This window comes from Chrysochloris asiatica, unplaced genomic scaffold (assembly GCF_000296735.1).
Source record: "Chrysochloris asiatica unplaced genomic scaffold, ChrAsi1.0 scaffold00094, whole genome shotgun sequence".
Taxonomy (NCBI): Eukaryota; Metazoa; Chordata; class Mammalia; order Afrosoricida; family Chrysochloridae; genus Chrysochloris; species Chrysochloris asiatica.
In genome coordinates, this window is record NW_006408612.1 from 1624828 (window position 1) to 1638518 (window position 13691).

Below are 13691 nucleotides of genomic sequence, written 5' to 3' on the forward strand. Positions count from 1 at the left end.
TCTTCTGGGCCAGTTTAATTCAAGGCAGAGACGTCAGCTAAGAAGGTTATAGTGCTGTATTTTGAGATTCAAAAGGAGTAATCTTGATAAATTTTCTCAAAGGACATCCACAGGGGCTTTATTAAATTTTTGAAAAATGAAAAACTGCATTGGTGAGAAAAAGACCAGGAAAGTTGTGCTGAGAAGTTTTTTTTTTTCCGTCAAGACAATGCACCTGCTCATTCTTTATGGTTAGTAATGACTGTCCTATGAGAATTTCATTAAGAAACCTTACCCTTCCACCCTAAAGCCCTGATCTTCCTCCTTCAGACTTCTTTATGTTCCCATTTTGACTTGGTATAAATCAAAGAGGAGTCCTGGTGTGGCAATGTAGGATAAGTGGTGGACTGCTAACCGAGAGGTCAACAGTTCAAACCCACCAGCCACTCCTCAGAAAACCTTCACAGGGTCACTTTGAGTCAGGACACATTTTATAGCACTAAACAACTATCACAAATCAAAGACTGCTGGATTCTTTGGGGAAGGGCTAGAGAGATAGAAACAGCAGTTTCAGACATGACGAGAGATGGGAAAAAATGCTTTTATATGTGACTAGCCCTAGATAGGAGTCCTGGTGTGGTGCTGTGGATTAATGGCTGGACTACAAAGTTGGTTTGAACCGCAAGCTCAGCAGTTCAAACTCACCAGCCTATACAAGGTCACTATGGGTCGGAACCGACTCTATAGCACTTAACAACAGACCTAAATAGAGGACATGTCAAAAAACAATAGCTTTACATTTCAATTTTCTTGTTTAATAAATGTTTCTATGATTTTGTAGCAATACTTTTTGACTTACCATCATACATGTAATTTGAATTTTTTTGTCTCTCTCCAGGCAGCAAATAAGTAGGTGCTAAAGCCACCGTTTTTGTTTTGTTTTGTTTTTAGTTCATGCAGCAGAAACTTGACTTAGGGTGTGCATGCAGATGGGGTGGGACTACTGGAACAGTAGGAGAGGCTCCTTTTGGCATCCCTTGTAATATTAAAATCACAGGTATGGCTCCCGTACAGTACTTTTTCACCTTCAAAAATAAGTGGTCATATAAGTAGTTACTATTCATTGTAATCATCTGAATGTTTTTCTTATAATTTATGTATACATCCAATTCGTTTTACTCCTAGTCAGTATACTCCTTGCTATCAAGTAGATGTCAACAAAAATCTGTCATTTATTTGTTGAACTGAAGTCATAGTGGTGCTGGGCTTTGGTTGGCCAGAGTTTGGGGGCCTTTGACAAGTTACTCGTTCCAGCCCTTGATTTCCATGTCTGCAAAATAATGAGGATGGAGCAAAAAATGGCGTCTTACCCACTGCCATCAAGTTGATTCCAGCTCATAGCAACCCTACAGGACACAGGAGCACTGCTCCGTAGGGTTTCTGAGGCTATACATCTTTATGGAAGCCTCATCTTTCTCCCAGGCAGTGGCTCATGGGTTTGAACTGCCAACTCTTTCCATGAAATATACTCACCTCTTGTTTTTCATGAAAAATTACCCTGTTATATCTGGACATAGAGTTTAGACCAGGGAGAATGTCCTATATACGTAAAAGATTGACAAAACACAGAAAAGAAAATTATGCACACGTTTATAAATATAGATTAAAATATTCTGTTGAACTAGCTTATCAAGTGCAGCAATTTATTTAAAAAGAAAGAAACCATAACTGACCAGAGCTATCTCAGTAATACAAAGATGATTTAATATTTGAAAGAAAAAATATTTGAATATAAATTATACACGTGAGTAGACAGAAGAGAAAATACATTCTGTTATCTTAATATCTATGTGTATTTATTCATAGGTTGCTGAGTTGTTGTTGCTAAAAGCCATGGTGTTGATTCCAAATTATAGTGACACTGTCTAGGGTTTCCGAGGAACAGCTGGTTGGGTTTGAACTACTGAATTTATGATTAGCAATCCAGTGCTTATCTTACAGCTACACACCAGCACTCCAAATAGAGGTTGTTAGTGTAAAGTGCCATGGAGTTGATTCCAACTCACAGTGCCCTGTTATGGGCATTTCCTTCTATTTCTGAACAAAAAATATCATTTTTTTAAAGGTGAAACTCTGAGATGTTTCTAATATAGCAGAATTAGACAAGGATATTTCCTGTGATTATAATTTATCATCAACAGATCAAAAAAACAAAAATAAAAGAAATAATTGTTAGAAAAGAGAAGATGACATTTATTTTAGTAGTAAATTATTAACTATGAAAATTAATGAAACAGTTCAGTAGAGCCTTTAGGTTATCCAGAAAGTTCGAAATAAATATTTTTAAGATGGTTCAAATATTTGTTTGTTTTTATTCTATATACTTCTGTGCATTTAAAAGTATAAAAAGACAATGGGCAAAGGGCCCTAAAATAGACAGTGCAGACCCACATCTATGAAGGCCTAACATGTGAAAAAGCAGGAAAAATGAATGGCCTCAGTCAAATTAAGAGCACCTGCTGTGTGCAGAGGAAAATATCTGGAGAGATAGACGGCCAGACCATGAGAGATCTTATCTACTAAATTAAGGAGTTTAAATATTATCCTGCAACAAGAATCTTAACAAAGCATTTCAGCTTTAAATAAATTAATCAAGGTTTTAGATGCATTGGACAACTGAATTAGGCAGCTTTGTGACTCTTCAACTCCAACAGTACTTCCTATATTCAGTATAGATGCACTAATAGGGATCTATTAAAAAAAAGATTTAGACCTATAGGCTCTAGTAGAAACTAAAATAGGTTATTTTGAAAAGAATTTCCCAAAATGCTGGCATTGTTCTATTTATAGGGGGAGAAAAGAGACCTCATCTTCAAAGATATAAATATTATTTGTTGTTGTTGTTAGGTGCCATCGAGTTGGTACCAACTCATAGCGACCTTATGCACAGCAGAAGGAAATACCGCCCAATCCTAGGCCAACTACACTATCGTTGCCATGCTTGAGCCCATGGATGCTGCCACTTTGCCAGTCCATCTCGCTGGGGATCTTCCTCTTTTTCTCTGACCCTTCACTCTACCAAACATGATATCCTTCTCCAGTGACTGGTCCCTCCTGACAATATGTCCAAAGTATGAGAGACGAAGTTTGGTCATCCTGGCCTCCAAGGAGCACTCTGGCTGCACTTCTTCCAAGACAAATCAGTTGGTTCTTTTGGCAGCCCATGGCACTTTCAATATTCTCCTACAACACCGTAACTCAAATTGTTGTTGTTGTTGTTGTTGTTAAGTGCCGTCTAGTGCAGACTCTTTATTAAGTATCAAACAAGTAAACATAAGACAGAAACAAACATAGACACCATGATGAGTTTCCAAATCTCTCTCTACATGATGACCTGTTATAGAGCACAGAGAACAAAGGAATCTCCTCCAACAATTATGATTTGACAGCAGCAGCCATGCATCGCATACATACTACAGAAAGCAGAGAAGAGGCTATTGCAGATAAGAAAGTTTAGTTTCTGAGGCTTTTAGTGTATGACATCACAGCTAGGTCATCATAAAAGGGTGTGTTCTGTAATGTTCCTGTGAGGGCTTGACTGAGAGACTTGGCCCCAAACTCACTTTTAAATATATTGCTTCTAACTCTGGTAGTTCAGCTGTCACAGGTGCCTGAGGTACTCAAGAAAAATTGGCATCTAAACACTTGAACTTAGCCATAGGATGGAATTAAGCTCTGCTAGGCATTGTAGTATAAGCATTCGACTGCAAGGTTGATTTGAACCGCAAGGTCGGCAGTTCAAACTCACCAGCTGCTCCTTGGAAACCCTATGCAGGGTCGTTATGAATCAAAACCAACTTGATGGCACTTAACAACAGCAACGAAGGTGGAGCAGTTCACAAGCAAAAACTCTTCAGATTCATGTTCTACAGCATTTCTTCCTCTTGGTCAAAGATTGATAGCAATGGTATCAATGACCAAAACCTGGACTTTGCTGGGCACCTGGATGGCAATTGTAGCAAGCTCTTTAAATTCATGGTGATTTTTGCCACCATCTAGTTCTTTGCCAGGGCTTCTAACAGGTTCATATTTCTGTTAGAGTTGAGCAGAGCCAAATGCGCATTACCTTGGTTCAAGCCATCTCTTTCCCTCTAAGCATACTGACAGTGAAGGTCTACTGTAAGTAGAATGCAATTTAAAAAATATTATTTATAAGGATGACCTGATCCAAATGATGGTTTACTACCTGGGCAGCATATTTACTTCTTGAGAAATTGCATAATAAACTTCATGTAGTATCCCATGATTTCTAACAGCAATAGCATTATTAATCTAAGCAGTACAGATTCAGAAATAGTAATAAAGATATATATATATGACAACTTTTTTTTAACCTTAATTTTTTTATATACTAATAATGTTAAGGATGTAAAGAACATTTATTGACATGCACAATCCACCCAGGCAAGTACAAGTATTTCTAGATTCTTGACACAAAGGATTCAAATACAGGATAATACTGAAATGTTTCAAACGATTTGTTGAGACTCTACACTCTAGAAAGAAAACAGAAGGTATACACCATGTAATTATATGTTATTGTTGTTGTTGCTTCTGACCTATAGAGACCCTATGTAGGGTTTCCAAGGAGCGACTGGTGAGCTTGAACTGCCAACCTTGCAGTTCAAATGGCTTTGTAGTCTGGTGCATTAACCCACAGTGCCACACCAGGATTCCATATAATTATATAAGAACTCCTATTTCCTTCTTACTGGGAACTTGTGGTAGGTAAGACTTTGTTGTTCTGACTGAGGGAATCATCTTGCACAGACTTGGGTGCCTCTTCTTTCATGTTCCAGTGATTTTCACCTGTGTTCCTGTGTTCCATTACTGATGTTTAAGTTCCCTAGTATCCAATGTCCTGGTTACTGTTTTCACAGTCTTTATCTCAGTGCATTCACTCAATGCTTGTTTTAATTGTTAACCCACATAGCCTTTTTTTTTTCTTAACTTTTTATTGTGAATTGATTAAAGGTTTACAATGAAGATCATCAGTTTTACATTCAACAAATCAGACACTTTGTTTCATCTCAATGATTGCTGTTCCCTCCACTTAATAGCAATTACTCCACTTCCTCCCTTTCCATCCCACTCTCCTTCCCACCCCTTCTCAACTTTGCCCTTAGGCAAATGTTACCCTTTTGATTTTAAATGATTGACCATTCCATAGTAAGCATACCTTACTAGTGTTGTTGTCCCCTATATACCTATCTACTACTTGTCTGAACATTGGGCCACAAAAGTGAGTTACTTTCTAGACCTTAAAGGTGATCAAGAGCCACAGTCTCAGGTTCCTCTTGTTGCTTTCTAATTAGTAAGCCCAGTATTTGTTTTTCATAATTTTGAGTTTTGTTCCATATTTCCTCCCACTCTGCCCAGAACCCCTGTAGTATGATCCCTTTCAGAGATGTTGGTACTGGCAGCCGGGCACATCTGGTACTTCTGGACTTAGGTTATGGAGACGGATGTTCACATTTTCTATTAGTCTATTGAACTAATTGATTCCAAGCATCTTCAGTTTTTATCACTCTTCTTCTGCACATGAAGAGACCAATATTTACACCATAGATGCCGCTCATGAGATCCCATATGCTACTCATCAAAATAGGATATATGGACTATGTTATGCCAGTTGACCATGGTGTCCCCTGAGACTATGGTCCTAAACCCCCAGCCCCAGCAGCTCATTATCTTAAAATGTTTGATAATATCTAAGATATATATTTTCATCATTGTGTCAGCTTCATGCTCCACTGCATTCATAAGTGTGTTTGCAGCAAAGGTAAAGACCCATGTACAAATACTCCTCGAAGGCACTTAACAACAGCTTCCTCCCATACCCATTTAGCTTATGTATCTATCCACAAAACACTGTTGTTCTAAGGTTGTGTATATACTATTTACCATTATTTTCTTTAGTCCTTACATTCCTCTAGGTGTCTTCACCTGTCTTCATCCTTCTTCTGCCACCCTCCCTCTTCCTGTATATTGCCCTCCCTAGCACCTGAATTAAAATGTGTCTATCCTTTAGCCCACCAGCCACTCCTCAGAAACCCTGCACAGGTTCGCTATGAGTGAACCACTCGACAGCACTTAACAACAATAAACCTCTATCTAGCCAGTGAATTATTCTCCATTCCCTCTCAATCCTGGTAACCATCAAAAAAATACTTCTTATAGCATGAACACCTTTTCTTGAGTTTTAAAAATAGTGGTCTGATTCAATATTTGTCCTTTTGTTATTGACTAATTTTACTCATCATAATGTGCTCCAGGTTCATCCATGTTATGAGGTGGTTCACAGATTCATCATTATTCTTCTGTGTTGAATAGTATTCTGTTGTGAGTATGTACCCAAGTTTGTTTATCCATTCTTGCACTGATGGACATTTAGATTGTTTCCATCATTTTGCTGTTGTAACTAGTGCTGTAGTGATCATCAGTGTGCATATATCTATCTATTCATGGCCTCTTATTTCTTGTGGCCATATACCAAGTAGAGAATTTGCTGGGTCATAAGGTATTTCTATTTCCAACATTTCCCTCACCCCCCAAAAAAAAGTTTTATTTAAATAATTGTTTAAATACATTACGTAACATTTAGAACGAGATGGGGGGTGGGGAACAGTTGTTACTTCCCATGGCATTGCACAGCTGTTGGTAAGTTGCAAGCTTTCCAGCTAGCTGCTGTAGGACTGATAAATCACTTTTAATTTGTTCCTTTGTCAAAAATTTAACTCTGAAAAGTGGGCCTTACATTCTGGTACTTTGGACATCCCTTAGCTAGGATATGTCTAGTCAGTAAGAACAATGACCTTGTGGCAAGCTGGATGTCCTGTCATCTCACTAGAGGAAGATGGCCCCTCCTAAGTTCTGCCCCCGTGTCAGGTTCGATACCAGGGGTTTTTCTTTTGCTACCAGAGGTTCCCTCTAGTGCCATATCCCATCCTCTCTGCTCCACCCAAGGTTAAGGTTGTTCAGGTGGTGGGTGACATTTTCTTAGGGCAGGGGAGCTTCTGACCACCCGCAGCCATCTGTGAACTTGGCTGAAACATCACATTATTGCTTTATTTCAGGCTGGGCCCTGCCAGGCACCTAATGCTTGACCTCTGTTTAAATGAGGGACTTCAAGACTAGACAACAGGGCTCTTTTCAGTTTATTGCATGAAGGAGTTACACTGTTGTTGTTAAATACCGTGCTGTCAGTTCTGACTCATAGCGACCCTGTACAGGGTTTCTGAGGCTGTAAATCTTTACGGGAGCAGAAAGCCTCATCTTTCTCCCGTGGAACCGCTGGTAGTTTCAAACTGCTGACCCTGAGATTCGCAGCCCGATTCGTAACCACTATGCTACCAGAGCTCCTTACACTAGTCCTCCTAGGAGTGGACCCCAAATTGGTTACATTATACAAGCTGTGAGGTTTTCAACTTGTGACAAGGGACAGAGGGAAATTTTCTACTCATTGCAGAAATCTTCACTTAAGCTTCGGTGAGCCACAAGCACTTAAAAACCCATGAACCTTCAGCTGGTCGTCCCTTAGCCAGTCCAATCTCTACAAGGACTGGCCTATGTTCTTGAACTGGTCACCCTGTAGCTGAATTACTTCTCCATATTCTGGATGCTCAATTACGGTACCATTGCAGGCAAATTTCTTCTTAAATGCCTTCACTGGTTTCTTTTTATCATAATTATCAGTGATCCCTTGGACAGCAGTAAGGGTCTTCCTGCCATTTCTCTGTTGAAGTTTTATATGGATGTAATCCTCAGTCCCAGCAGAAAGCAGGTCGTCATCACCCTTACTTGCATCAGCAAATGGGTCGAAAGAGTGGAGGTTCTGAATAGGGGACATCCTGTGAAAGTTGGCAGCGGGGAGTGTAGAGAAGCGAGGGGGCTCCAGAGGGAGGCTGCTGAGTTCTCAGCGGCTCAGTGATTGGCTCTATTTCCAACTTTTTGAGAAAGCACCATACTATTTTGTAGCATAGTTGGCCCATTTTACAGTTACAGTAGTAATGTAGGAAGTCCCAGTTTCTCCAAACCCTCGCCAGCATTTGTTTTCTGTTTTTTAAAACTTTGCTATTAATTTCTCCTTATTTTGATTTGCATCTTTCTAATACCTAATGATAGTGCACATTTCATATGTTTGTTGGTGAAGTGTCTGTTCATGTCCTCTGCCCATTTTCCAGTTGAGTTGTTTGTCTTTTTCTTGTAGAGGTATCATTTTCTATAAATTTTAGAGATTAATCCATACTCTGATAAGTCATTGCAAAAAAATTTTTTCCCAGTCAGTGGACTCTCTTTTTACTCTTTTGGTAACATCTTTTGATGCACTTAAGTGTCGAATTTTTAGGAGGCCCTAATCATCTATTTTGTTTTCTACTGTTTGTGTGTTCTTAGTTTTGTTTCACTTTGTATTTATGCCATATATCAGAGTCCCTAAGTTTGTCCCTATTATTTCACTGATGATCTTTATTATAGGTTCTAGATTTTACATTTACGTCTTTAATTCATATGAGTTTGTTTTTGTATATGGTGTGAGATATGGATCTTGTTTCATTTTTCTGCAAATGGATTTACAGTTTTGCTAGTACCATTTATTGAAGAGACTCTCTTCTCCAGTAAAAGTGTTTTGGCCCTTTGCCAAAGATCAGCTGATTGTATATGGTTGGATTTACTTCTGGGTTCTCAGTTCTGTTCCATTCATCTGTGCATCTTTTGTTGTACCAGTACCAGGCTGTTTTGACCACTGTGGCTGTGAAGTAGATTTTGAGATCAGTAAGTGAGAGAGGCCTCCAACTTGTTATTCTTCTTAAGCAGTGTTTGCTTATCTGATGTCTCTATTTCTTTCCATATAGTTGTTGTTGTTGTTAAGTTCCGTCGAGTTGATTCCAACACATTGCAACCTTGTATAGATAGGGTTTCCGAGGAACAACTGGTGAACTCAAACTACTGACCTTGCAGTTCAAACCAAGTTTGAAGTACAGCTCATTAACCCACAGCACCGTGAACTTCCTTCATATAGTTAGTGATCAGTTTCATAATAACTGATTACTGATATTGTTCTAATGAATGCTCAGTATTGATTTTCTTTATTAGAGTTTGTTTCTTTAGTTTCTCTGAATTATAGTTCAAATGGAAATCGCTTTTAGGCACTACTTTCTAAAAGACTCAAAATCTAAAAGGAGTAGAGTAGAACTACTAGCAATACAAGCCAGTGGTCTAAAATAACTGTGAAACTGAATCTGAGACTCTCTAGGATTAACAAATACTATGAGGTGTTGTCACTAAACAGTACTGGAAACATTTTTATTTTGTAAACCTCAGTTTGTATGTGAACATGAACACAGAAACACTTACTAAAACACAAAATTTCCTGGGAGACTCTTAGCTAAAAAACTCATTTTTATTCTGCATGATCATAGTTTGAAATTTAGCCCTTCTTCTAGTCATGGTTATTATTATCTTATGAAAGTTTTCATCTGAGTTATCAATTTAAACCCATTATTAGACAACTTAAGAGAAAAATGGTTTCTTGTATCTAGAAAAATGGAACCTTAAAGACACTCAGAGTATTTTAATATAAAAACCTGTTGTCGTATTTTATTCTGTTCAATGGCTTATTATTTGTTCTTGATGAAAAATGAATTAAAAAACTTTTTTTATATCAGCTGTAACTTGTGAACCCCGTTACTTTTAAGAGCTCTGGAAATCTTAATTTAGTGTGGCCGTATCCTAGTTCAAAATATGAGTTCTTTCCATAAGTCAGTATAGTTCATCTTTTAGTTGAGAAATTTTTTTGTCAAATGTTTTAGTACTTCAGTAGGACACATCAATAGAGCTAAAGCTTATCTGTGAATGATAAAACAAACTTACTACGCCTGTGATCAATTTATAACAACAATTTTTTTTTTTTTTTTTACCATTGAATCTTTATATAAAAGTCTCTCATCTGCCGATTTAGTGCTTTCCACGAACTCGGGGAAAAACTTTCACAGGCTTCACTGTCTTTGTTTAGGTGCTGCCTTTGTGGGAGCTTTAGCAGCAGCCATTGCTGTCTTTTTTAAACATTTCCTTAGCCTTTTGGCTTCCTTGGCAGCTCTGACAGCCTGTTTTCATTGAGCCTTTCTAACTTCAGGCTTCCAATTTCTTTTGACCATTCTATCAGCAAGAGATGCACCAGTGATTGCCCTCTGGACTTTGACTGCACAGCGGCTTCTTTTCTTTTGAATTTCTTCAGATTGTCCTTTTTTGTGCTTTCTTCAGTAGAGATAAGTCCAGTTTATCTGCCAAGTTTTCCTCTTAGAAAGGAGCTGACTCCTTTGTATACATTTTGTATCAAGAAACTGGAAAACCTTCCCGTCAGTCCTGGTCCGGGCACAGAGTCTCCCATGTCCAGGTTAGAGTTTGTACCTGCATACACAGCACAGTCCAATCTTTATGTCTGCAGCTATAGGGGAACAAGGAAGATGGTGAAGAACTATAGCTTAAAGTACAAGATTTGATGAGCATTACAGACTACTGTGAACTCAAATATAGTTAATTAAAATTTAGAAGGAATGCTGGATGCAAACATTTAAAAATAATATGATTAACCTTTTTAGAAAGCTTTAGATATAATACCGTATTATCAAATTAATATTATTTGAATTAGATTTATGGATAAATAGCTGGGTCCAAAAGAAATAATTGTGAATAAGTTGGCAATTAAAACAACTGAAATTTTGAACACATTTAGTAAAATTATTTTGGCGTAATCTATACTGATTTGCTGATAAATGAACTGAGCACTGGCTTGTTTAAAAAAGAACACAGGGCTTGGCACAACCTAATTTACTCTTATCCTGGAAGTCAGATTATTTAAAGAATAATATTATTAAACCTGCAAATTTTAATAATTAAAATAAAGTACTGTTTTTTTAATGACAGGAAATCCAGTTCTTTGTTTTATACTGTAAACATTTAACCTAAAAGATCTAAACTTAAACTACTGAACTTTAGTCAGATAGAACTTTGATTATACCTGACAACTTCTTTTTATTGAATTTAACATTGTTTCAAGTACATATCCTATAATATAGTCTTTTTTTTTTTTTTTAAGTTTTTATTGTGAATTGAGTGATAGTTAACATGGGAGAACATCGGTTTTACACTCATTGTTTCATTACAATGAATACAATTCCATCCGTGCATCATCATTCAACAGCATTTGCTTCTCTTTCCTTTGTTTTGTTTTGCGGGTAGGGTGGGGGGTATGTACACAGAAACACTCAGGAATATATAATCATTTAAACAGCCTAAGGGCACATTCTGCAAGCCTGCCTCCTGGCCGCCAGCACACTGTCTTTCTCTTTCCATGAGTCTAGAGCCCTCAACTGCTCTATCTCTCCATATCCTCATTTCTGCCTCCATCTCTGGTGTAGCTGCTTCTCTGGATAGGGTCCCACATTCCACTCATTGATGGTCTTCTCTCCCTTGATGGTCCTAGGGTCCTCTGTTTCTGGACAGTTAGATTAACTACTCCCTCCTTTATGTTACAAAACTTCTACCTTTACACTTGTGACGAGTCTTAGTTAGTCATGGTAGCAATTACTCACTATTGAGTCACAAGAATCTTATCCCCATTTCCTTTCAACAGACCAATATTGTTGCTGTTGTTAGGTGCCATTGGGTCAGTTACAACGCAAGAGACCCTATGCACAAGAGAATGAAACACTGCCTGGTCCTGGGCCAACCTCACAATTGTTGCCACGCTTGAGCCCATTGATGCTGATTCATCTCGCTGGGGGTCTTCCTCTTTTTCTCTGACTCTCCACCTTACCAAACATGATATCCTTCTCCAGCAACTGGACCCTCCTGATAATATGTTCTAGACATGAGAAAAGAAATTTGGCCATTCTGGCCTCCAAGGAGCACTCTTGCTGGACTTCTTCCAATATAGATATGTTTGTTTTTTTGTCAGCCCATGATACTTTTCAGTATTCTCCTCCAACATCAATTCTTCCATGGTCTTCCTTATTCATGATCCAGCTTTTGCTTGCATATGAGTTTATTGAAAATACCATAGCTTGGGTCAGGCGCACCTTAGTCCTCAAGCTGATGTCTTTGCTCTTCAACACTTTAGAAGGGTCTTGTGCAGAAGATTTGCCTAATGCAATACATAATTTGATTTTGTGACTGTTGCTTCCATGAGTGTTGATAGTTGATCCAAGAAGAATGAAGTCCTTGCAACTTCAGTCTTTTCTCTGTTGATAAGAATATTGTTTATTTGTCCAGTGGTGAGGATTTTTGTTTTCTTTACATTGAAATGTAATCCATACCGAAGATTGTGGTCTTTGATCTTCATCAGTAAGTATTTTAAGTCCTCTTCACTTTTAGCAAGCAAGGTTATATCATATGCATATTGCGGGTTGTTAATGAGTCTTCCTCCAATCTTGAAGCCACGTTTTTCTTCATATAACCCAGCTTCTCGGATTATTTGCTCAGCATACAGGTTGAATAAGTATGGTAAAAGAATATAACTCTGCAGCACACTTTCTTAATTTTAAACCATTCAGTGTTCCCATGTTCTGTTTGAACAGCTGCCTCTTGTTCCATGTACAGATTTCTCATGAGCACAACTAAGTGTTCCAGAATACTCATACTTCACAATGTTGTCCATAAGTGTCATGATCCACACAATTGAAAGACTTTGTGTAGTGAATAAAGCACATATCCGTCTCCAGCATTCAGTGGGATTCTCCCTTCCCCTGCACACTCTGAAACTAAACTCCCTCTTGAAAACTTGTAAGCCATTCATTTTGTGCCTTTATAACCTCCCCATTAATATAACCTTTTAAATGGGGGGAAAAAATGGCGTGTTAATTTAGCAGATTTCAAATGTATACATCTTTTCTCTAAAACAGAGGTATGTATTAAATATCTGTTAACTTAATTCAGAGGAGTATAGTGGTTCTAGAGCATAAGCACTGGACTGCAAGCTACAATGTCAACAGTTTGAGCCCCCAGCTGCTCCGTGGGAGAAAGATGAGGCTTTCTGTTCCCACAAAGATTATTGTCTCAGAAACCCTATACAGAAACCCTATCATTATGAGCTGGAACAGCCTTGATGGCACTTAACAACAACAACTGGAGTCCTAGTGTGGTGTTGTGGGTTAATGCTCTGGACTGCAAAGTTGATTTGAACTGCAAGGTTGGTGGCGCAAACTCACCAGCCACAATGCAGAAACCCCAAGACAGGGTCGCTTTGGGTCAGAACTACCTCTGTGGCATTTAACAACAAAAACAACTTAATTCACCATTGAACTCACTTAAAGACTTCAAATTTCTCATACACTATAAAGTCTAATTACTGTTGAAATAAGCGTTTACTTGAATATCTCAAGGTTTCATTAAAAAGCTTTTAGTTTAGTGTTACTGTTTTTTAATCTAAATTTGACTTAGGTTGTTCAAAATGCTGACACTAAATTCCTTATTCATTGGGGAATGAATACAGAAGACCACAGACAAATTGATGCATTAGAATTATGGTGTTGGAAGAGACTATTAAAAGTACTGTGGACAGCTAAAAGAACAAACCAATCTGTGTTGGAAGAAATATAGCCAGAATGCTCCTTCTTATACTTTGGACATGTTATCAAGAGGGACTAGTTACTACA

General features: G+C 38.1%; 1 protein-coding gene and 2 pseudogenes across 2 annotated transcripts in view; 1 reads left to right on the plus strand and 2 right to left on the minus strand.

The window, feature by feature from the left end:
* Positions 1-13691, plus strand: part of DCAF17 (DDB1 and CUL4 associated factor 17) — a 64220-nt gene that overhangs the window by 23880 nt on the left and 26649 nt on the right. For both annotated transcript variants that reach the window (XM_006866622.1, XM_006866623.1), the window contains exon 8: positions 931-1036. In XM_006866622.1, the coding sequence (XP_006866684.1) occupies positions 931-1036 (106 nt within the window). The remainder of the gene's footprint in view (positions 1-930; positions 1037-13691) is intronic.
* On the minus strand, positions 7514-7888 carry LOC102829466 (annotated as a pseudogene).
* The window catches only part of LOC102829851, a 13762-nt pseudogene continuing 10064 nt past the window's right edge, over positions 9994-13691 (minus strand).